At 46.8% G+C, this 23,288-nt stretch overlaps 1 protein-coding gene across 13 annotated transcripts in view; it reads right to left on the minus strand.

The window, feature by feature from the left end:
• Positions 1-1,943: 1,943 nt before the first annotated feature.
• ARHGEF9 (Cdc42 guanine nucleotide exchange factor 9) overlaps positions 1,944-23,288 on the minus strand; it is a 173,156-nt gene continuing 151,811 nt past the window's right edge. For 11 of the 13 annotated variants that reach the window (XM_032196071.1, XM_032196083.1, XM_032196076.1 and 8 more), the window contains 4 exons: positions 17,576-17,819; positions 16,796-16,864; positions 14,839-14,925; positions 5,583-5,920 (listed from right to left, as the gene is read on the minus strand). In XM_032196071.1, the coding sequence (XP_032051962.1) occupies positions 5,739-5,920; positions 14,839-14,925; positions 16,796-16,864; positions 17,576-17,819 (582 nt within the window). In that variant the 3' untranslated portion in view covers positions 5,583-5,738. Of the gene's footprint in view, positions 3,313-5,582; positions 5,921-14,838; positions 14,926-16,795; positions 16,865-17,575; positions 17,820-23,288 lie in introns of those variants that run through there. The other 2 variants (XM_032196072.1, XM_032196073.1) reach the window with 2 other exon arrangements.

The raw sequence follows: 23,288 nt of genomic DNA on the forward strand, positions 1-23,288 counted from the left end.
TGGTGCAAAACGGTGACCGCAGGCATGTAAGTGCATTTCTGAATCAAGGACCTGCTGTGCCCCCACCACCACCTCAGACGATCTGCTTGGGATGTCACCTCGAAATACAGCCTAACAAACCTCGCACCCCTCCAGACAAGCGAACTTTAAACTGGGTCTCTGCCTTTTTGTTTTTGTTTTATGCAACCAAAGTTCGTAGCAGCAGGCAGAATGCTCGGTGGCTGGGAAAGGCTAAACCAAATGAACGGGGTCACTGAGTTCAGTACGTGCTGGCTAACAGCTGTGGGCTGCAGCACACTCCCAGCCACGGGGAGCTCCTCTCTCCAGCCACCACCAGGACAGGAGGCTGGGGGCACGGAGCTGCTTTGTTGCTTCTCAGTAAGCTTTGGTGGTGCTCTTGCTCCCAGCATGCACGATGGGTTTCTTCCCCATTGCTTCCTTGGCACATTGCACGTCCTGGGCAGTGCGTACGTGCTCCCCGACCCCACCGCCTCGCCTTCCTCACGGCGCACATGTGCAAGCTCAGAGGGGAGCGCAAAATTCTGGCAAACAACATTTTGGGCTTGTTATCTAAAATCATACCGTAAGGACGGTGGTGTGGGTAGGAGAGCTGCACTTCAAAGGGAGGTTTCTGTATATTCTAGGTCTGCTCTCCCCAGCAGCATGCTCTGGAAGCAGTGCTGTGCCCAGCCACCCGTGTGACTGCAGCGCTGTCCTGCCAGAGAAGCAGAATCACTCAGACAGGTGAGCACCAGCACGGCACCCACGGCATCGTCGTTGCAAGCAAAAATGTAAGCGAGAGAAAAAAAGCTTGGGTTTGGTCTGGGCTATTGCTGAAGCAGGAGGCAAATGTGAAGCTGTGATGTTTGAGGTCAGGGTGCCCCTGCCTCTGAACATGCTCACGATCTGGACCCCCTGAAGCCTTTGTGCTCACAGCCTTACCTCCTATCCTCTCTCTCTCCCTCTCTCTCCCAGAGCAGGGCTGCTTGGCTTTTTCATGTTTTTGTTTTTTCATTCCCTTGTCTGCCTGGTTTCCTCATACACATGGGCTGAAGACACGGTCGGTCCGTGTGCCGGCACGCACCCGCACAGGCACCTGCAGGCTAGGTGGGCAGGCAGCACAGGGCCACTCCTGGCAGGGCCGCTCGTGGCTGCAGCTGTGTGCAGGCCCCTTGTGCGTGTGCCTGGCTGCTCCACAGGGCATCGGTCCCAGCCTCTACCAGGTCTGGGTGCCGTGGTGGGGTTACCCCACTTTCCAGGGTTTTACGCCTGCAGTTTTGTGCTCCCTAGGGCTGCAGCACGCAGCTGCCTTACCTGTGACGTGCCAGCGGGGTTCTGCAGAGAGCCCTCTGCCTTTCCGGGCTGCGGCCCCAGGCTCCTTCTCCCTGCGGGTGCTCTCTGCCTCCAGGCCCAGGGGAACCCGGGGCAGGAACCTGCTCCTTGTCTCCTGGGGCTCGGCCTCCTGCAGCGGGGCAGCGCGGGGCCGGAGCTCCCTCCCCTGGGAACCCCCCTGCTCTATTTGCAGGTGCTCTGAAACACTTCTCCCAATGCTCACAGCGCATTCGCGATGTCTGTCTGAAGAATCAAGGCTGTTCTTTGGGTTAGAGCCGTGCGAAGCTCGGTAACAGAAAGCATTTTAAAACCATGTTTCACAGAAGACTTGATCCGAGCTCTGTTTGGAGAACCCCCTGCCAGCACTTGCAAGGCATTTCTGTGTCCGTGCTGGACCTCCCGCTCCTCGTTAATCCTTTCCCTCCGTTCAGAGGAGGACACAAAGCGAGGGGAAGGGGGGGGTATTTCCAGAACAAGCCTATTTTTGGTTAGGTGTGATCGTCTTGGTGTCTGCTTTGCTGACAAGCTGGAGCCCCCCCAAGCAATTCGTGCTCAGCCTTTGGGAGAAGAGTGAGACCGCTCTGAGGAAAATGATTTAAAATGCCTTCAGATGCCTTTTCACTTCTTTTTATTTAATTCCATAAATATTTTCATAAGGCTCAGTGTCTTTACAACACTTTTTTAAACACTTTTTTTTGTTTGTTTTATACACACAACTTTGACACTTGTTTGACAGGGTCAAACAGTCCAATATAAACAAAATAATAAAACTGGCAAGTGCGGATCAGCTGGGTTACCAAAATCCTTTTTTTTTTTTCTTTTTTTTTTCTTTTTTTTTCTCTTACTGTTAAAACCCCAAAAGCACTAAAATATCAGTATTTGGCTTCAAACTAGAATTTTAAAACCCTTTTTTTTTTTTTTTTTTTTTTAATTCTCTGCTACAAGTCCCTGTCATCATAGTGCCTTTAAACTCCTACAGACTCTTCTTTTCTTCTCAAGGAAAAATAAGCTTGGTGATGCCATGCAGAACTTACAATAGCTACTAAATATACATGTTCCCTGAAATGTAGCTGCAATGAAAAGATGACAGAGCATAAAGAGAACAAAACCAGAAACCCAAAGCACCACAGTGTACTATCAATAACATTGCAATGGACGGCCGGTGACCATCCAGAAACTGAAACAAATTTCAAATATATTTCTCTATGTATTATTTTCTATTTACAACTGTTAGATGCACCTAGGTTGATTCTTGTTTGATCTTTTTGGAGAGGGTGGGGAGGCGAAAGTCTTGAATTTAGATCCTCTGTTCTAGTGTCTAGGTCAAGGGGTAATGCATGTCATTTACCTAGGGAAGAGGGTATTTTTATTTTATATATATATATATAGTTTCAGCCAGAGAAATACCGTAAACATGTAAGTTTGTTACAACTCTCTTGTTTCTGCATATGGAATGGAAAGTGGGTTCCTCCTGTCTGGCATTGAAATGAAAGTCTGTATCAGATGCTCAGTCAAAATCACCCCAATCTGACAGCGTCTACGCTGCTTCCAGCACTTTCAGACACACGAGGCAGCCCAACCCTGCTCCCTAGTGGGAAAGCCACAGTAGGTAGTAAAAGTGGGACCCAGTGCTGGTTCTTCTTTGTGATAATGCTCCATCTCTTGCAGCACCTTGGCAATTTATGGAGGGGAAGAGCTTTCTTGAGTGCCATGCCTGAGAGCCAAGCCCCTCTTCCCTCTGGAACAACGCCTGCATCTGCTTTGCCTGCCACCTGGCTTCGGCAAGCGCTAGCAGCGCTAGCTTGGTTTGGCTTTCCACTTAAGAAAGAAGCTGTGAGTCCAACAAGTGGCCTTGTCAGATCAAGCGAGTCTTGATTTATGATGCAAATAATGGTGTGGCGGTGGTGTTTCTTTTTTCCTAGTGCTGAATATTTAGGAAGCATCTTCTCATAAAAATTATGGATGTCTCATTCTCACTCTCTGAGGCACAAAACAGTAAATGAACAGGCTTAACTAATGTGCTTGTTACTTTTTTTCCCTAAGCAATTAAAAGGCAAAGGAATAAGTGAAATTTCCATCATGTTGACAACAGATTATAATCTCTCTCTTTCTCTCTCTCTCTGCATCTCTCTCCAGCCATTCAGAAACAGTAAAACATTTCAGTTAACTTCTGCAAATCAATCTCATTCACTTCTCTAAATACCCATTCCGTTAAACAAACAAAATAATAGTTGCTACATTTTCAATATGAAAATCTGAGCATAAAAATGCAAAGGTACAAAAGAGCATAGGAATTACTTCTGATAGAAAATCGCACTGCCTCCTATTTTGGGGTTCCCAATGTTTCGCTGTTGCCTGTCACAGAGGGGCCACTCTTCTACTCCAAAATGCTAATCTGGTGTTGTTCAGTGAGAGTTTCTAGGTTACTAAAAGGTGCTGAGATTATTTTTGTAGTTAAATAAAAAATACATTCGCTGCCTTGTAACATGCCCTGAAAGAAAACAGGCTCCACAGAAATACTGAAATCGCACTCTCTGCTTTTGCCATTTTCTTGTAGTTCTTGTGTGAAGAAAAAAAAAAATGTTTATCCACACTACTGGCCTGAGGTGTTTATATGGTGTACCAAATTCAAAAGAAAATGATAAATACCATGATCTATTATTTCATCCCCCGTTTTCGAAGGAGCTTGCAGAATAGCTCTGCAAAGTTTTTGAAGTTCATCTTCTGAACCTGGTTAAACAATCTCAGTTGTCATAGGGAAAAAAAAAAAAAATCATCCTAGTGCACAATGATTTGTTTTACAAGCTCAAACATAAGTTTTTGCGCTTGCATACAAATGTAGTTAAGGCTGAAATTGTAGGAAATGTCTTTGAAAGTACAGCTATGAATCTCCAGAGTGAGAAAAAGAGAGAGAAAGAGACCTGGAGAATTCAGCTGATCACTCCAGAGCCCACTGACCCTGATGCACCCCTGCTGACCATCGCTGCAGTTCAGATTTAACTGAGCGGGGATTTAGATTAGGTCATACCCACGATCACAGGGCTAAACTTCTCAGGTCACATCCACATCTTTCCTGAAAGGCAGTTCTCAACTGCTCTGCAGCTTGGATGCATTAAATATCAGGTAAATACTTCCAATTACTTGGGCAATGATCCTTCTGCTGACGGGTCACTACTCATGTACACAGCTCATGTTTTGCCTGGGAGGTCAGTGCCAAAGTGGAGCCGGTGTTCTTAAACGCAAGAGTAGTGCAGGCATGGCCCTCTCTTTTGGGATCATTGCTCCTGTAAATAGCAATTAGTGGTTTGTTAACGCAGTACTGTGCAGGCGTGAGTGTGGCCACCAGGATGGGACCTTAGTTCCTGAAGAAAGAAAACTGGCCATTTGTTGGAGCCTAATAGCCAATTTTCCTCTAGCTGGAATGGAGGGCATGAAGCCGTCAGTTTTTAAGCTTTTATCTTTGCATGGAAAACAAAGATAGGAGTGGGCTTTTCAGAGAGTTGTGTCTCAGCTTAAAAAGAAAACAAATCAAAATCAAAGATAGCCCCACAGAAAAAAAAAAAAAAAGTAAATAAAATGCAAAAGAAAGAAAAGCCCCCAAAATTCTTTTCTCAGTCTTACGCCGAGTGTGAACAAATCACACTGAATTGAGAAAAAGACAGTGCTTTAAAAAGTGCAAGAAATTAACTGAGGAAAACCCATCTCTCACTTCCTAAATAGCTGCTACCCCTTCTGCTCATTTTCACCTGCACACAACAAAAAGAGTTAAAGCCAGAGAAATACTGCGCAGCAGAGCATGGTGCACAAAGGAGCACATCCAGACAGGCACGAGTCAGACCAGAGGATGCAGGACAGGGACGGGGAGGGTCGATGCTCTTCGTTGAAATGGTGACTCCGGGGACAGCCAAGGAAGGGACGGACAGGGAGGGAGCGATCTCCCAGCGATCCAAAAAACAAACAAACCCCCCATAAATAAAATCAAACAACATACACCAATGTAGTCCATGAGAAACTTCGATGACGAATTCACACAAGCAGGAAAGCATTCTGGGATGCCAATGACAACTTGAATGAAGATGAAGAAGAAAAGAAAAAAAAAAAACACAATGTCCGACCAGTGGAATAAAATAAAATAAAATAGGTCACATGATTAGAAATCATTGGTGCTTCCTAGTATCTAGTAGCAGATTGCTTCCCAAAAACAACAAAAAAGTTTTTGGTCCTTCTGTATATATACATATATGTATATATATTATTTTTAAATACGTATGTATATATATATATATGTATATATTTAGTTGCAACAGTGCTTCTCCGAAAAAAGGTCCATCTATAAATATAATTTTACTTCATTTTATTTTTAATTTTAAACTGGTTTAAGTTAAAATTCACCATCTTTCTAGGTATTATTTTTTGAATGGTGTTAACCTGCTGAAGTTTTGCCAGAATGGTGCCTGGCTGCGTCTGGGTTCGGTGAACTCGAAGACCTGGGCCTGGGATATGCCATCTGTCACCATGTATTGTCCCTGATTTAATGGATCCTGGGGTGGTGGGTAGGCTGGAGGAACCGACTTGGAGCAGCTCACACCTGCATTGATGATTGGGGGGGAAAAAGAAACAGATCAGTCAAAGTGCAATCGGGTCAATAGTCTTTCTTCGTCATGCTCTCGCTTCTTATCGCTTTATAACCAGGGTCCCAAATAAAGGGAGACATGCTACAGACGGCGAGTCTACGGAGAAACGCAGCCGCTGCCTAACTCAGCTCAGAGGCTCCCTGCGCTGGACCGCGCGTTGAAGATTTGGAGCCGAGCCATCACGTTTGCATTGGCAGAGTTTTGCCTGCCCTGATGGAAAAGTCCCGCGTGCCCTAGCGCGACGCAGCGCGATGGCTGTGCCGCAGGCGGCGCCAGCCTGGGCAGACGTCAGCAGACAGCCATAGCGCCGGTCCCGCTCTCCCATTTCACACTTGATGTTTCTGAGCTCGTTTTTCACCCTCCCAGCTACATTTACAATGGGTTTTGCCCCAGCAAAGGTGCCCCAGTGACCAGCCCCGAGCAGCGCCACCCCAAGGACCGCTCGGCACCAGCTCCCGCGCCAGAAGGGAGCAGCGCAGGCGGCTCGGGGGGAGCGCTGCCGCAGGGACCTGTGTCACTAGATGAAGGGCAACTTGTTGGTTTGGAAAGCTGGTCAGACTTTTCCATAGGGTTTTAAATTTATTGGTCGTGTTTCAGCCCCAAATGGCTATATGCAATGCAGTAAAGGCTTGCTTCTGCTCAATCCAAATGGGCAGCAATGGATGGACTGGCAAGGCTACACCGCCAGGGTCTGTTGGTGGCTGGGTGCGCGGTGCCCACCTCAGTGTCACAACGCCTGTGCGGGGAAGGGGTGAGGGGACACTGCTCTCACGGGGTTCCCAAGACAGAGGGGAGCTCCAGCAAGCTGGGACCTACACAGCCACTCGTAAAGGATGATGCACAGATCGCAGCGCGGGGTGAATGGAGGCGGAACAGAGGGAGGCGTGGTGCCACCGTAGTGCAGCCTACAGGGAAAAGTCACAGCTACTTCTGCATCGCCTCCCCGCCACGCCACTGAGGAGGGATAACCCTCAGGATACTGCGACCAGCTGGAAACCGCAACTTCCGAAAGGGATGGGAAGGAGCAGGGCTCCGAAGTGGGGTGCTGTAAGCTCTGGCCAGCTCTGGATCCCCTCTGCTGCATGCAGAACTGCTCTTCCTTCTGTGGGAGGGCAGCCCCGGCCGCGAGACGGGTGGCAAGCGTCGCACGGGGCCATCGCGAGGCCGCTGCCTCCCCTGGTCTTAACCGCAGGAGCGAGGTGACTCTACCCGAGTAGCTCAGTGTCCTCGTCTGGAAAGCGGGATGGCATGACCCACCTACCTCACACGAGGGTGGTGAAGCTAAATTAATTAATGTTTGTAAAACACTTTGAGATCCTCGGATGGGAAGGTGCTAGAGAAGGCAAAATACGGTGATTAGCACCCAGGTACCACAGCAAGGTGTGTAAAAGAAATGTGACTGCATTCAGTTCCTAGCCACACACAAACACATGCTTTGCAGGACCAACGCTGGCTGGCCCGGGCACAGGAAGGCTGCACACAGTCAGGTACTTACAGACAAAGGAAAAAGCCTCACAAAGTGCACTCACGGAGCTCGTCTGACCATTTCTATATGGTGCCACAGTGTAATCCAAAACCTCTGTTTTTTTTTTTTAATACAAAGCTAAGCCTTTTTAGGTGAGAAAATTCATCTTCTCTTGCTATAGGATTTACCCATCATGGATTCTTAAAGACATCAGAAGGTTCAGACCAAATGGAGATAGTATCTCAATGATGGCTAATCAATTTCTCCTCCTTTACAGCAAATACAATCCAGTCATGCAGCTTTCTGTCCACTGCAGGGAGTAACCAATGCTGTTCCTCATGGTGGACAAAAATTGCTCCATGATTCATTACTCACGAACCTTTAACCAATTCATCACAGTTAGTATTTCAAACAGTTGAAAAGAGCAATCTGGCGATGTTCTGCATTTGTATCTATGCTAGAATAGGTACTCATCAACAAGCTTTCTACTCTACCTTTCCCAAGCTCCTCTCTCCCAGAGAGAGTGTGCAGAGAGGAGCCCAAGCCCAGAGCCCTGCTGTCCTGGGGTCAAACCCAGCCAGGGTCAGTCCTAGGAGACCCGAGACACCACGGGTACCCCTAGCTGGCAGGGCTCAGCATTTGCCACGCTGTGACTTAAGCCAATGACGTCCCGTAAGGGCAGAGCATGGGCCTGAGCTCACCCCTGCCCCACCACTTCCATCCCTTCTACCACTGTCCTGCTCCACGCTGCCTGGCTGGAGGGCGATTCAATGTGTGGGCGGTGAAACCAACTGCAGGGTCTGCGCTGGAGACTGAACTGCAGCCCCGAACCCATGCCAGAGTGCAGACATCCCCCTGGAGAACCGCAGCCATTAGTGCCTTGGCTGCTTCTCCCAGGAATTTTAGGCTCCGTGTCAAGGTTAGGATCTAGTGCAGGTCCCTTACATGGCTGGAGCTGGGAAATGCATCTTCTGTCTGGTAGGCAGGTTGGATCCCAAAGGACTGCTTCAAAGGGAGATAGTCCTGGTGCCACCAGGGTTACTACCTAATGCTCTACAACACAAAAGGGCTGTGAATCTAACGCTGCTGCTACGGGACAGCCAGCAGTTGTTTCTAGCTTTGGAAGACCTTAAAACCACGCTGCTTTAATGACATGGCCCAACGTCGTTTGCATCCTGTGGCTGCAGAATTGCACCTGGCCTCGTGATGCATCTGGCCTGCCGTGCTGAGCCGTGCTGAGCTCTCTGCTGTCTTTAAACCAACTTGTGGAGGGTGACCTAATGGTTTTTAATCATGACACAGAAATGCTGTGAAATCTCCTGGATCAGCAAAATGTTATGCACTTGGGAGGCTGGAGAAGTAGAAAAAGGACAGGCTGGCTGAAGTCCACTGACATTGATGGAGTTACACTGCAAAGAATGTAATCCATAGGCTGTCTTCTCCAAACAAGAAAAAGGCAGACTCCCCTGGCCAGATCACTAGCAAACCCCAGTCAGTTCTTTCCCAAGGGAAGCCTTTTTGGTCCAAACTCCTGGAAAACAGCTATCCCCGCCTGGAACATGCCCATGCAAACACACACGCTGCCACTTCCCGCAGTAAAGAAGCTCAGACCCAGAGTCTTCAAAATTTTTTTTGTGTGTGACCCTGCTCGAGGATGTAGGGTTTTAGTATTAGCATCTAAGTTGGATGAACTTCAAAAGCTCCCGGTTGGTTCTCCTTGAATAAACAGCCAAAGGTTTGCATATTTATCATATTTATCAAATGGCGTCCATGGCCTGACCGATCACAACTGTGCGTCTCCATGGCATGCATAATTACTGGGTGTTTGAGGGCATGCAAATAAAAACATTTGTGCTCTGGCAAGGCAGGCTGATTATTCCCTAAGAATACATTTTCTTGTGAACCTGTGATACGGCATGTTGCAAAAGCTGGAGGTGCCCCGAGAATGGCTTTGGTTTTGACATGCCGATGTTCCTGACAAGGTGCAACACAGGAATTATGTGCAGGAGGAGGGAAATTCACCTCATCTGAACATCTTCAGAACCCGAGAAGGAGCAATTCCGGGGAAAAGTATGACAGGTTGCTATTTTTCTATTCTGCTGTGAAGCGGTTTGTTCTCTCATCAGAACTCGGGGCTGTTGTGCAAAATTGTCTCTTGGGGGATTTTTTTGTATGCAAAGCCATCACTCCACTGCAATTCAACAGAAAGAAATGAGCAAAGCTCTTTTCCAATGCAATTTTGGGCTGCTCGGTGAACAGAATTCAAAGCGCAAAGGGAAAGAATCGATAGATCAGTAATGATTTCCAGCCACAGCTGCTGCACTGCCTTCCCGAGGCGTAAGAAAACAGCTCTACACCAATGACCAGACTTGGAGCTCCTTCTGCTGGTTCATGCATAATTCTGCACAGTAGCAGAATATAAAGGCTGCAGCTGCACAGCAAGATCATTTGGCAGGGTGGGGGCCGTGGAAATCTGTTCGGAATAAGCAAAAAGAAAACTCCAGGGTTTATGATTTGGCTAGACAAAACTGGTGAAGAGAGATGCTGTGCTGTCAGTTGAAATTGTGCCTTTTTTTAGTGCTGGGACACGTCACTTGGAAGCTTTTGGCTTTCGCAGCTCAGAAGAAAACAATTAAAAGACAAAACACGATCTCCTTATTTTTTCCTTCTTTTTTTTCAAAGTGCCTCCTCTATTTGGGATCACACCGGGACTCCAGTAGCACCTGCAGACCCAGGAGCTCGCTGCCAACTCCCAGGCCATCCACACGGACACGTGCAGACAGCCCCATGTACAGTGGGGCGGCTCCGCTAACACTGCACCTCGTGAGAGTTAATACAAAGCAGACACGGAAAACACTCCAATTTGCCTCTATAACCATGGAAACTTGCCTTACAAGATGCTTATTCCGTCCGCACCCTTTACGATTTTATCTCGTATTTTGATCAGGAGCTATTTCAGTGGCTTTTCTTCTGCCTATCCATCTAGGTAGCGTGCTGCTCGTTGCTCCCGCTCGTTGAGTGGGAGACAACAAAACGCCGGCACCTCCTGTGGTGGCTGAGGGGAGGCTGCTGGAAAGGAGGCAGTGCTGCACTAAGGGGCCTTCCGTGTCCTCAAGGGCAGCTTCAGGAGCCATGTTCAAAAAATCTTACAAATTTCGTTTCCTTGTAGGTATTTTAACCCACACAACATGGGTTGCAGGGAACATACCTCAAGAACACTAATTGATGTATGGTTAATTACTGCTGCAGCAGAGACAAATTTGGTTTAAAGAAACCAGAAACAGCCAAGGCTGAATGGGTACAGCCCTTTGCCCTTCTTCAGCACATTTCAACAGAGGATCTCAAAGCACTTCACCACTGCTCATTCCGTTGCTGTTATATTCAGAGTCAGCAAACTCCTCTGTGCCTGGTATTAGATCTGCTGATTGCAGACAGCTTTTACACCAAGAGCACTTGGCAGCCACAGACTTCACTGGTCTTCACTTCCATGCTCAGCTCTCCACCTCAAATTTTGTCACGCTCACTCAAGAGGAACCTAAGTGGTGCATTAGCCATGGCTCTTCACGCAGCAGGGGATTTTTATCAATGGTCTGGCAGAGGAATATACTGCCAGGAATGGTAACTGTGAGGAGAAGATGCCCGAGCTCCCCTTTCTAAGCCTAACTTCTCTGTTTGGAGGAGAAGAAAAGGGCTCACTGCTGCTCGGGGGGACCCTGCAGCCTTGAAAAGTGCAACAGAGGAAAACACTGATCTTGTGGCCGGGCTATTCCACAGCCAAGTGCACTGTCTGCAAACACCGAGCTAACCTCACCTTCCTGAATCTACTTACCAAGCCTGTTACTACAACCTACTGCCATCAGACTAGATGTTAAGATAACGATTCCTCATGTGATAAGCAAAAGCTAAGTGAGGCAAGGTAGAATAAATGATACAAGGGCTTTATCAATCAAAGCCAGGTGAAAACTAACTGTATTTATGTAGTCTCCCTCTCCTCCAGCATTCTCTACACTGACAGCAATGAGCACGGTGTCTGTGCCATTGATGGGCAGAGATCACTTCGTCTGGCGCTGCAGCCTTGTTGGGGTTACAAAATGAACCAAGCAAGACTGTCCCTTGCCTGACACACCTCACTGAGCCGAAAGTACGATAGTGCTGGGCTGACAGCCTCACTGCAGTTGGAATCTCAACCTGACATTGATGTCAACACCTTGACTCTTCAAATGAGGGCTCGGCATTGATGGAAAACCCGGGCAGGCTGTTTCACATCTCACCAACAACTCCCCTGGAGGATCTGCTCAAAGCGTGTGCCCACTGCTGAGTCACCGACACCGTCCTCAGAGGTCTCCCAGCCAAGAGTTTATTCTTGATTTTGCTTAGCTCGATGCTGGGCCAGATCTCAGACGGAATTGCCGACCGTCTCGGTGGTGGTGATCAGACAGCACTGCTTGTGGGCCCGCAGCACCCCGGGGGGCTGGGGCAAGCTGCAGGGGGGCACCACGTAACGCTGGTGTTTGGGAGACCTGGGGAGGGGTCTCTGTTATGGGCAATGGGGTAAGCTCTGTGATGTCTCAGTCTGTGGGGATGCCACCAAGAACGTGATTAGCTCCATTCTTTCACCTGTGCAGTGGGAAGCTTTGTGGAAAAAAAGGAAATGGCCCTGAATATGTGAAAATGCCAATGCCCCTCTTTGTTTCTAGCTGCTTGGTCTATGTGTTGCTCAGGCTCTTTCAGCCCCCCAGGCTATGTCTCCCCAGGTGTGAAGAGGATGGAAAACAGCCAGGGCCAATCTCGTTAGCAACAAAGATGCAAGAAACAAGGTTCAAACATTCAGAAAAACGACAGGAGGTGCCTGCAGACTCGGTTACCTGGTAAGCCCTGTCCTTGCCAGGTGGATGAAGCCAGCACAAGTACACTAATGCGCAGTTGCCTTGTTTTGCTGTGCAGACTTGCTGGGGGAGAGCTTAAAGCGTACAAGTTTGAGATGTTAAACAAAGCTGTTGGGTGTTCGGGTCAGGGTTTTATGAGCTAGTTAGCCGTGAGCTCAAGTGATCAGAAAGGAAGAAGTTATCAGGAAAATTCAGTGACTCAGAGGGAGTTTTACTGCAGGCCACAGCAGCTCATGCTGGCTGATGATTTAACCCCTGCTGGGGTTTGCATAGCTGGGTATTTACGGGCAGATTTAATGACAGCATCCTCAGCTGAAGGCAAAGGGTGATGTATGTTTTCCTCCTTCCCCTAGTCCCAGGCCACCAGGCTGAAGACTTGTCCGGGCTGGGGGTCCCCGCTCTGGTGAAGCTGTGGCACAGTGCAGAGGTGAATACATGGGACAGAGAGAAAGGCAAGGAGCTGGCTCAGAGCACGGGGCTGCAGAGCTCTCCTGGGGCCAGAAAACCCTCTCACCTAGCTCTAAGGCCACTTCTTTAAATTTGAGCAGACATTTAATTTTCCAAAATGGGAATATTAATGGGAAACACAGCTTTGAAGATGGGCTCTCTTCACTGGGCAGTGGAACTGCTGATCACCCTGACAACCCTGGCTGACAGCTTCTAGGAGCGTGAGCTCATATCCCCTTTGTGCCTGGGGGAAGGAGACAGCCTGTGTGCTATGGGGACAGGTGTGGACAAAGCTGGGGAAGCCAGGAACTGAATGTTTCTGAACACTGCAAACGCTCATCACAGGAGGGAAGATCAAAAGTGGCCACCAGAAGGGACGTCCCTGATGGACAGAGGCAGTGAAGGAGCCTTCTGCTTCCAGATACGCAGAAATGGAAAAAAGTACCCTGGGTAATCCTGTGTCGGTATTAAGAATAGACCAGAGTCCTACACGTGATCCATTTTCATGGGGACTTCAGCCTTGTTTCCACTGCTGTAGTCAATCACAAATGCAATTTTGGAAGTGCAATTTGATGCTATCTTAATGTCTAACTTGCCACTGCAGGCAGCAAAGGTCCTCAGTGGTACCCGGCCTTATCTGCAGAATTGCAGACTCAATCGACTGTGGTTTAAAAAGGGTGGGGTTTTGGTGGTGGTGCTGATGGTTTGTTTTTTTTTTTTTTTTTAATCAAGCCACATCAAATACTCTATTATTTTACTATTTCTAGGAGCCACCACACTGAATTCTATTTCCAGTTACCACGCTGACATTGAAAGACACTGAAGGGCTGTAACTGAGAGGCAAAATCTTGAACAATCAATGCAAAAAGAAAACAAAAAAAAGCGAACAGTCTCTCCCTATCTGTCGGTAAGGCACACAACCAACACTACCCATTTACCTTACATCTAATGGACTTAAAAAAGGCAGAAAATTGGTTTAATGCTGTCTTAAGGCACCTGGCCTAATATTATTATGTTTTGTCCAATCTAATAAGGAGTGCAAATCGTAGTATATTGCTGAAATCTGACCTTGCACATAATTAAATTGATTTGGAAGGAGGCTTGTGTACGCATTTCTGTTTGGGCATGAGAATTAAGGGGTGGTTGCATCCAAATGGTCTGACTTGAGCCCCACAGACAACCCTCATTTGGGGACTGAAAATCTCAAAACATGGAGTTGTGCTCTTACTTAATCACCTGCATGAAGTTTCCATTAGTTCAAAAAGTTTCAAGGTTCCTTCTCCTGCTCTTGGGCGCTCTCTCACTGTCTCACCCCCGTGTGCCGCAGCGAGCGGTACTTTAAATGCTTCCCCTTAAAATGCACGCAGCTGGCTCCAGAGTAATACCTCTGGGAGGTGTGGTACAACAGGGCATGAAATGAGCTGCAGTTTATACTATTTGAAAAATGTTTTTCTGCTTCACTTCTAACAAAGTTGATCGCATTTTCCATTTCACCTCCTTCACGGCTTTTCTCTCTTCCTTAAGTATTCTGTGACAGGGAAATTACCATGGGTTCCCATTTAAGAGGTGGAGGGAATGACTGAGATAATCTAGAAACAAGTAATAGGCATCCGCTGACATGGGAGCAGAGCTCTCACCACTCAGGTCGTGCTGCTGAGCTGTCGAGCCCTGCAGCAGCCACTGAGATCTGTCCGGCGAAGATCTCAGTGCCTTTAACTTTAACTGAATAAATATTTCAGCTGAATGCAGTGGAAATATCCCTATTCCTAACCAGTCTCACTGCTTTCCAGGTATAACTGATGCTCCAGAAACAACTTAACACCCCTTCTGATGCTTCTGTCCTGCTGTGGGAGGCTGGGTGGGGAGGACAAGGGCAGCCCCGCTGCCCACAACTGCCCCGTGTGCGCACACCGGTCTGCCTGCTGCCAGCCCCGAGAGCAGCACCTCGGCCACAGCAACACAGCCCAAGCACCTTCCAGGGTCTTTGGCAAAAAAAAAAAAAAAGAAAAAAGTTGTTGGCAATTGATGTTAAATGCACATGGAAAGATTCAAAACATCAGTCACTATAAGCCACCTCTCTGGGATGTCCTCCTCCTATCTTTCTCTTCCGAGCAATTCCGCGAGCTCTCTGCTCTGTCTGTCTCGTGCTTCTCCTTGGATCCTGGGTAAAAGCACAAGGCAAACCAGGGTAAGAAACCCAAGAGTTTTCAGCAAAACATTCAGTGCAGCTACGTAATCTAATTAACCTAAGGCAGGGCTATGACTACCGTGACATAAGACAAAAGAAACAGAGCCACTAATTTAATGGCCTTATTTGTTGTTATTTGAGATTTCATATCATAAGTAAAAGAACCAGACTTTGCTTAACTTGATGCTAGCAGCCTGACTGAATTTCTATCCATCTTGAGGACTTCATCTCATAAAAAGAACTCCCAGTGTCATAGCATATGCTCGTTCTGCATAAAAGAAATGCTGACTGGTGTTTTATGAGCTAATTAATTTTATCAGAAAAGCCTACGCTGATAACCCCCCTCCCCTTTTTCATCTCAGAAAGAAAGAGAGAGAGAAAGAGAGGAAACGAGAGCAATTGCTGAATAAGAAATCAGTACAGTGCAGTTACGCTCATTATATTTGTCAGGATGCAAGGACGGGGATTTAATTAGGAGTACTGGTAGGCATGCTCAGGCACCTTTGAACTGTGTCACTTAATGACTAAAGAGTAAAATTATTAATTAATAATTAATTAATAATTTAATTGAACAGCAAATAATAATTAAAACTGGTTTTGCCACGGCCATCATGCAAGTCAGATTATCCAGTTGCCATAATTTCCGTGATTGCTTCCGTGGTTGGGGGAGGATCTGCAAAACCGAGCTCGTGATAGCATCCGCTACTGCCAGACCTACACGGACACCGTGTCACATACCTGTCCCCGTTTTTGCGTATTTTGAGCTTAGAAAATCTGGCCAGGAGAGTTTTTAGAGAACATCTCAGCAGACAACAAAGAAAATTAGTAGAGAGGAGAAGACTAATGACAATGGAGAGACACAGCAAACCATGGTGTTTACAGCTGGCCTAGCGAACCACTGCTGTACCAGCAAAGCCAGTAGACAACAAACAGGTGAGGCAGAAAGCAAAGAGCTCCTTCAACTTCTGCAAAAAAAAACAAAACAACCCAATGCCCGTAGAGAATGGGGAAGAATCTACCTGGGACTGACTACAGCCAAGAAACGATGAGTTCTCTTAAAGCCCTGTTATAGGCCTAGTTGTGCTGAGGTACTTTGGTAACTGATCAATATGTCTATGACTTTGTGAAGCTTTGGAAAACGTGAAAAATTACCTCTCTGACTTCCCCTCCACATTGACTATTTCAAAACCTATATCTGCAGGAGTTATTGCCAGAGATAATTAACTATGGCCGTCTGGGCAGCTGAGACTCCCTTTAATATCTAGCATGGCATTTATTAGTTGGCCTGGGTGGGGAGATGAGCCTGACATCAGAGATACGTAACATCTTCACTAAGATGCATTACTTCCTAAAGCTGATGCTTCTGTGCTGTCCTTTAAAAGTTACAGGCAGCCCCAAGAACCATGAGCATCCCCTTTCCAAAAGCAGGAAAGGGGCAGATCCCTTACCATGCCCAATATTTTAGCCTTCTTTCTTTCTTTTCTAATGGGAGACTTTGGGAATTAGCAAAACACCTACACATCTCCGCACTCACTCCCATTTCAGCCTGAGATAAACAACTGAGAAAGATTTCTGCCCCCAGGGACAGCTTCTGGACATGGGACTGGAGACACGAGATCAAATTCATCTCTAGCAGAATTCCAGTGGCTTCAACCGCATTAGACCAGAGATTAATTTGGCCCACAGGTACATTAAGAAAGGAAACAAAGCACAAACGGTATTTTATAAAAAAAGAGAAAGGGGAGAGGGAAATTCAAGGGGGACACTGGATCCTAGCCCAGCAGGATTCAGCCCAGCCCGCTCCACCCTCACATCACCAGGCACAGTGCATGTTGCCGGTTACCTTTTTGCTTACTGACTTTCTTTACTGTCATTGCCGCTTGCCGCTTTTGATTTTCAGAAATTTCAAAGCCTGAAAAAGGGAACACGGCAAATACAATTCAGAAGATTGCTTACAAAGCCTCCTTTTCTCTTGGGGAGGGGGGAAATTTTCTGCACTGTTTAGCAAACACAGAACTCCCTAGGTGGCAAAGCATCACCCAGTGAGCTGTGTGTACCGCAAGGTATTTCAATGAAAAGCAAATCTTCCTTGAAAGGACAGGCCTCCTTATAATCTCACTTGTGCAGGGTCTGTATGAAAAGTAAGATCAGACCCATTATTATTTATACAGTATCATCAATATGCCCAGTGCTTTACAGCTGAGCAACACAAACTGAGCCTGAACCGACGCTGGTTACAGTCAATTTATGGGCTGATGCTGAGGGAAGGGCACGGCTGATAAGTCATGGACTTTGCCGCCATCCTGCCCTGCACAAGATGTGCTTAACTCGAGCAGAAATGAGGCAGCCAGGAGACTCTGAGGTCAGGTGGCCGAAGAGTTCTGTCTTGCACAATACCCACGGAGGTCCAGGCTTGAAGCTATGGGCAGAATTTGCTCACTGAGGGCCCAAAATACCAGTAACTGAACTGGAAAGAGACCTATTTCATGGCAATGAGAGCAACCAAGGACATTTGAATTGTAATGCTACAATTAAAAAAAAAAAAAGGTGGGCTTCTCCAACACTTGGGTCTAAATTAAGCATTACCAACAATCTCCTTTCAGATCCATTTCATATTCCTCACCTATCTTTTCATCTTCTTTAACCATCTTCCTTTCTTCTCTGAAAGCTCTGAGCCATCGCAACTTCTCCTCCAGTTTCTTGGCAAAGAATAAGTGCATTTCCTCAGTCTCCTTGTTATGAAGTTTGAAGGCATTCTTCATGCTCACATTGAAGTCATCATCTCGTCCATCTTCTATATCCACCACTTCGTATTTATCCATGTCTATGCGACCTTTGTAATACAGAATATCTCTCCGTATCAGGTCCTGCAGAGAGAAAAGGAGAGATGGGCTGATTGTAAGGTACTTAGAGAGCCTCGACTCAGCAGGAAATTCATGGGAGGGTTGAAGAAAAGAAAGAAGCAATGGTGAAACACGGTCAGAGTCTTCAATTTTGTCTGCTGTGAATATATTTGTTGCTGACAGAATGAATAAGGGACATCATAGACAAAACACAGCAAAATAATACAAATCCTTATGCTGCAAAATTTTGCTTGTAGGAATGAGAAAATGCCTTTTAGTAGGCAATACTCTTCCATCATTTCCCATGGGTTTAGTGTCTTCTTATTGAGCTTAGGGTGTTACTCCTGCTCCATATGACAGGAAAACAGAAAACACAGGCCGGTGGCCTGATGGGATTACTGTGCTGCAAAAGGGGCTGTGTGGAAGGATAAAACTTGAGAAATCAGCTTGTGCATGCTTGGCAGTACAGGTCCAGTAGTGCAGCTCTCTCTTGTCCAGATGCATTTTTAGTGGCAGGGTCTCTGCCATTTCTGCCGTTTGCCTGGAACTGATCTATTCTTGCACAATTCATCAGTGAGAAAACCACCCCCAGTTCTCAATTCAAAAAACCCTTAAAATTCTCTCTAACCCATTATGCCCTGGTTTTAACCAGCTTAATTTTTTGCTTATTCCCTCCTTGACGTTTATAGCCTTTACAACCAGACCTGCTCATCTTCACCTGCTTTCTAGATCGATCATTCCTGCCCCTTTGCTTATCAGCGACTGCTCAATTCTCCATGCCAGGACGTGTAAAGAAAACTAATCTTCATTATTAATATTTCAGAACGCAGGTAAGAACACCCGCAGTTCCTCGGGCTGTTTGACCTGCCCAGTGCAACCTGCTCTCCGTGCCAGCAGCACACCGTGCAGCAGCGCCGTGTTTCGGCGACCACGGCCCCTCAAAGAGTTGTTACAAGGCATGCATATGTGAAAAGGCAAATTTAGAAACACACAGTTAAGGTTGTCTTCCTCTATCCACTCTCTAAATATAATATTTGGGTGTATTAAATTAACTTCACTACATTCTGATTTTTGAGAGTGCCCTAAGACAAACGCAATGCCAAACGATTAATTTAAAAGGAAAGAAAATCGATGTACAACATTTACTTACTCAACATTTAGTAGCGAGGTGTTTTTTTTGTTTGTTTTTTAAGTTAAGCAGTAGGCATTATTTTAAACAAATCATTTATCTTGAAAAATAAATTATACATCATAGTTTTTCAGCAAACTTGCTCATGGATCTTACAGACAGCATTAACTATCATGAACTGGGCAGAAGCTTGTACTCTCTAAAATTTGGATCTCTCCTCTAAAATGCTCTATGGGGGAAAAAGCATCCATTAACTAACGTATTGTATAAATCCATTAACCAAGATGTTGTATAAATATCTTCCTCTAGTACGTAGGCTTTGAGCAGTGATGCTGTCCAAAACATAAGAAAAGGATACTTCAGGCTGACTATGAATAGGAAAAACTTTTCTACATTTGGAAATTTGTTCCCCCCCTGCTGATAAGAGGTGTTAGGCGTCACACTAAACTTGTTCAATTAAGTCAGTACTGTGAACTGGGTTTAAATTTTAGCCTTGGACTAGTTCTTTGAAATAGCATTCATCTTTACCACATTCTCAAAAAATTGGTAACAAAACTCATAGGAAAAAGATTTGCTCCTTCAAGCAGTTACACCAACAAATATTCTTTTTCCCAGACAAGAAGAAGAAAACTTGCTGCTGTTGAAAACTTCTAGAACAAAGCAGTCTGTCCTTGTGAGACAGGTGAAGTGGGATCCAACATACTTTTCTGCACAATATTCATGGTTATATAGAAATTTGTTCATAAAAGGTATTATAAAAAATAAACAATCACAATCCTCCTCACCTGGTACTGCAAATGCAATACTCTGTGCGTTAGCTTTTTCCTTGCACATACCAGACGCGTTGCTTTCCCTCTTACCTCTTCAATTTTGGGTTAGAAAACATTCTGAGCTATTTTTAATACCTAATGCTAAATGAATGTTTTAGCAGGCTTACGCTGTTGTTAGGCTTCCAGAGGACAATGCCTCTGGTGTGGGCACGTTCAGCTGAGCTGCTCCATGCATTTATTTCCCTTCCACGGCTGCGGGGCTCCTGCAGCTCAGAAGCTCCTGGGTTTTGCAGGTATTGCTGCGTGTTGGGTGTGAAGATAACGGTGTTGCCTAGGAGTTACTGAAGGAGCAATGAGGAGATAATGGAATCCTACAAGCGCTTTTGGAAGTGAGATGGCCCCGCGGAATATTATCGTTGGTGAAAATGCAGCAGCAGGACAACCAAGCTCAGCTATCTGGGCTGTTTGCAAAAACCAGGCAGAGAAGAAGCGGCGTGTTTTTGTCCTTCGGCATTAAATAAGCACATGGGGGAAGCTGGGAATAGCAGCAAGCGCAGAGCTCCCGCCTGCCTCTTTCACTTTCATTCTGAGAAGAGACTTTTCAGTAACAAACCAAGAAGAAATGCATCAGCCTCTTTCCCGTCACCCTCCCCAGAGCACCCAGCCTCCAGCTTGGCAGGAATCTGCTGCTGGAGAAAAGGCCCCGGAGGGGAGGACCAGAGGAGAGAAAGGCTCCGCAACAGAGGCAGGTGAAACCCTTCAGAGGTGCCCAGGAAATCAGAAGAGCTCCGAGGTGGTCCATGAGGGATGTTACCTGCGTGAGGCCCACTGCCCTGTGCCAGCGGTGCATTTCTTCCTTGCTTCCATCATGGCAGGACCATTCCCCACCCAGTGGCCATGAACTCCAGCACCGGTACCCAAGTTTTCAAGGGACCCTTTCATTTTCCACACATCAGTGCATGGTTTGTATGCACACGGGTTTGAGAAAGTTCAGTCCATACAGCAGATGGATAACTGCAGCTAGATCAGGTCCCCTGCAGCAGGGACAGTGTGCTGCTATCACTCCTGATTATCCCAGGGACACCACAGGAGAGAATCGGGAAGAAATTATTAAGCTCTAGGATTTAGGTTTGTTTATGTGCTGGCTATGTTAGTACAGTATTATCTAGCTACAGTTTAGCCAGCATGCAGACCAGCTGGTTAAACTGTCCAGTTTTGGATGTCATACAAAAATAAATAAATAAATAAATAAAAATGTTTCATTAAGTGCAAGAAAATGTGGGGAAAAAAAGGCTCTGAAAACCTGATTGGTGGGGAAAGGCCAAGAAAGATGGAGCTGCTTAATCTAGAAAGGACATAAATCAAAAGGAACAAGCTGTTGGTATTCCAAAATGGGAAAGCTTCTTCGAAGAAGGCTGGTGATCAATTATTCTCCATTTTGATTGTGGCTTGGCTTAATTTACCGCAAGGGAGAAGGGGATTAGATACTTGGAAAAAAATCTTTCTAGCTGTAAGAGTTGATATGCAGGAGAACAGACAAAATAGGGAAGCCTTGGGACAGCACTCCCTGGAGATTTTCAGAAATAAGGTTAGACAAACATCCATCAGAGAAGATCTGAGTATACTTAATCCTGCAAGGGAATAGCTAATCTCCTGGGGTCCTTCCCAGCTCTACGTTTTGATGATGTCTAAGAGAAAGGCGACAGATGGAGACAAAAAGGGATGAGAGCAGGTAGGATTATTACGGACGTCAGGGGCAGTATGAGAGAAGCCCCAGGGCGCGGGCTGGGACAGCAAACACGAGGAGCAGCGACGTAAACCTGCAGTCTCTGCAGACTGCATCCAGATTGCATTGCATGGCTCTTAAGAAAATTGATGCATTTAGGTCATTTGCACTTATTTGTCTGAATATGATCTTTTTTTACCCTACAGCTTCTGTGATTTCTTTTTCTTTCTCTAGCTGAGAGGTTAATTAAGCTCTTCTGAATAAAATGCTCTGCAGTCTGTTCACATAATATGTACCAAGAATTCACAAGGAAAAGATGAAGCCAAAAAAAATGTATTTGATGGGAGCACAAAACAAAGTTTTGACACATTACATAAACCTACCACGATTCTGCTCTCTGCGTTTGCTTTCTCGGAGGTCTGCAGCTGACGTGCCTGTGCCTGGGGTAGTGGCTGTGCCTGGGGGGGGGCCCTGCCTGTGGGACCTGCCTGGGCCCTTTTATCCTTCTCCCACCCTGACTTAAAGCTCCCGTTTCACTGCCCCCTCTCAGAAGGGGGGAGGTGACTTTCTCTAGCCAGGCTTGAAAGAAAAAAAAAAAATCTAATTTGTGACTGCCACGAGGAAGCCGAGGCTGGCCCTTAATTGGAAAAGCTGAAGATGTGGAGTTGCGCCGTGGCTTCCACGATGAATTATGCACCTACCCCCAAATTATCACACCGGATCTAGACATCTCTATAAAGGATTGCACCCGTAAATCAGACTGCTCAATAACTCTTACTACTTGCCCTAGCACGGCTTTCTCCCCCTGCTCCCCAGCTTCAATCCAGCCTGGTTTTCCTGCCACGGGTACCAGGGGCCGCAGCCCCACAGCCAGGCGCTGCCTGTTGGTGCTGGGGGGTGCTGTGCCCTACAGCAGCTACCCCCCGTGCCACTGGGAATAGGAATAGAGGAAATAGGATGTTAATCATGAGGAGTCAGTTGCTAGTGCAAGATGGCTTCGGAATTAAAAGCTATTTAAGAGATTAAGCAGCACACGAGGAAGAGATTTCTCTGGGCTGCGCACCGGGGAACCTGCCCGCATGGGGCACCTGCTGCTGCTTGCACAAAGCTGGTGTCCTGTGTGGAAAGGGCACGCCGCCTGTTCTGCACACACTTAGGGCAAGGTTTGGGGTGAGCTCAGCCTGGGAAGAGTCCAGGAGGAGGGCTCAGAAAGGAGTGAGAAGGTCCCAGGCACTGCCTGTGCCAATGGTCCCACTGGTGGGATCTGTCAGGAGCTGGGGGCACAGAGGGGCTGTGCTTTTGGGATTTGCTGCCGTGGGCAGGCTGTCAGCAATTCAAACGCTTCTTGCAGTGCAGGACCACGCAGGTTGCTGGTTGGTGTCGGGGAACGTAATGGATCCCTGCCCTCTCCCCAGGCAGCCTCGTAGGAGGAGCTGGCCCAGGGCACGTCCCAGGCGGTTCGCTCCTGTTCCCTTTGGGTGCTGCCATTTCCATGCACTTCACAAACTCCTCCTGTAAATTGCTTTGTGGGTGGCACGCAGGGAGGGGCTGCGAGGTCTTAAGCTACTGTTATGACTTGAGGATGGCACTTTTTTTTTTTTTTTTTTTTTTTCCCAAGAGCCATGGTTTACTCTATGCTAGGTCACACTCTACTTCTCATGCATAAAACAAGTCGTCTGTAAAACGCAAGCAGGGGAAGAGCCATTTGCAGCCATGAGTCATTAGATCCCTTTTATAAACTGACGATATGAAAAAACGCCAGCCACAGAATAATCTCTTACAAGTTTCTCATCACACTTGCAGGTTGTTGGTCCTCCCGGCTACCAAAATCCTGCACGTCCCCATGGCGAAGCAGCTGCAGAAGGGCT

Source organism: Aythya fuligula, chromosome 13, assembly GCF_009819795.1.
Source record: "Aythya fuligula isolate bAytFul2 chromosome 13, bAytFul2.pri, whole genome shotgun sequence".
Classification (NCBI taxonomy): domain Eukaryota; kingdom Metazoa; phylum Chordata; class Aves; order Anseriformes; family Anatidae; genus Aythya; species Aythya fuligula.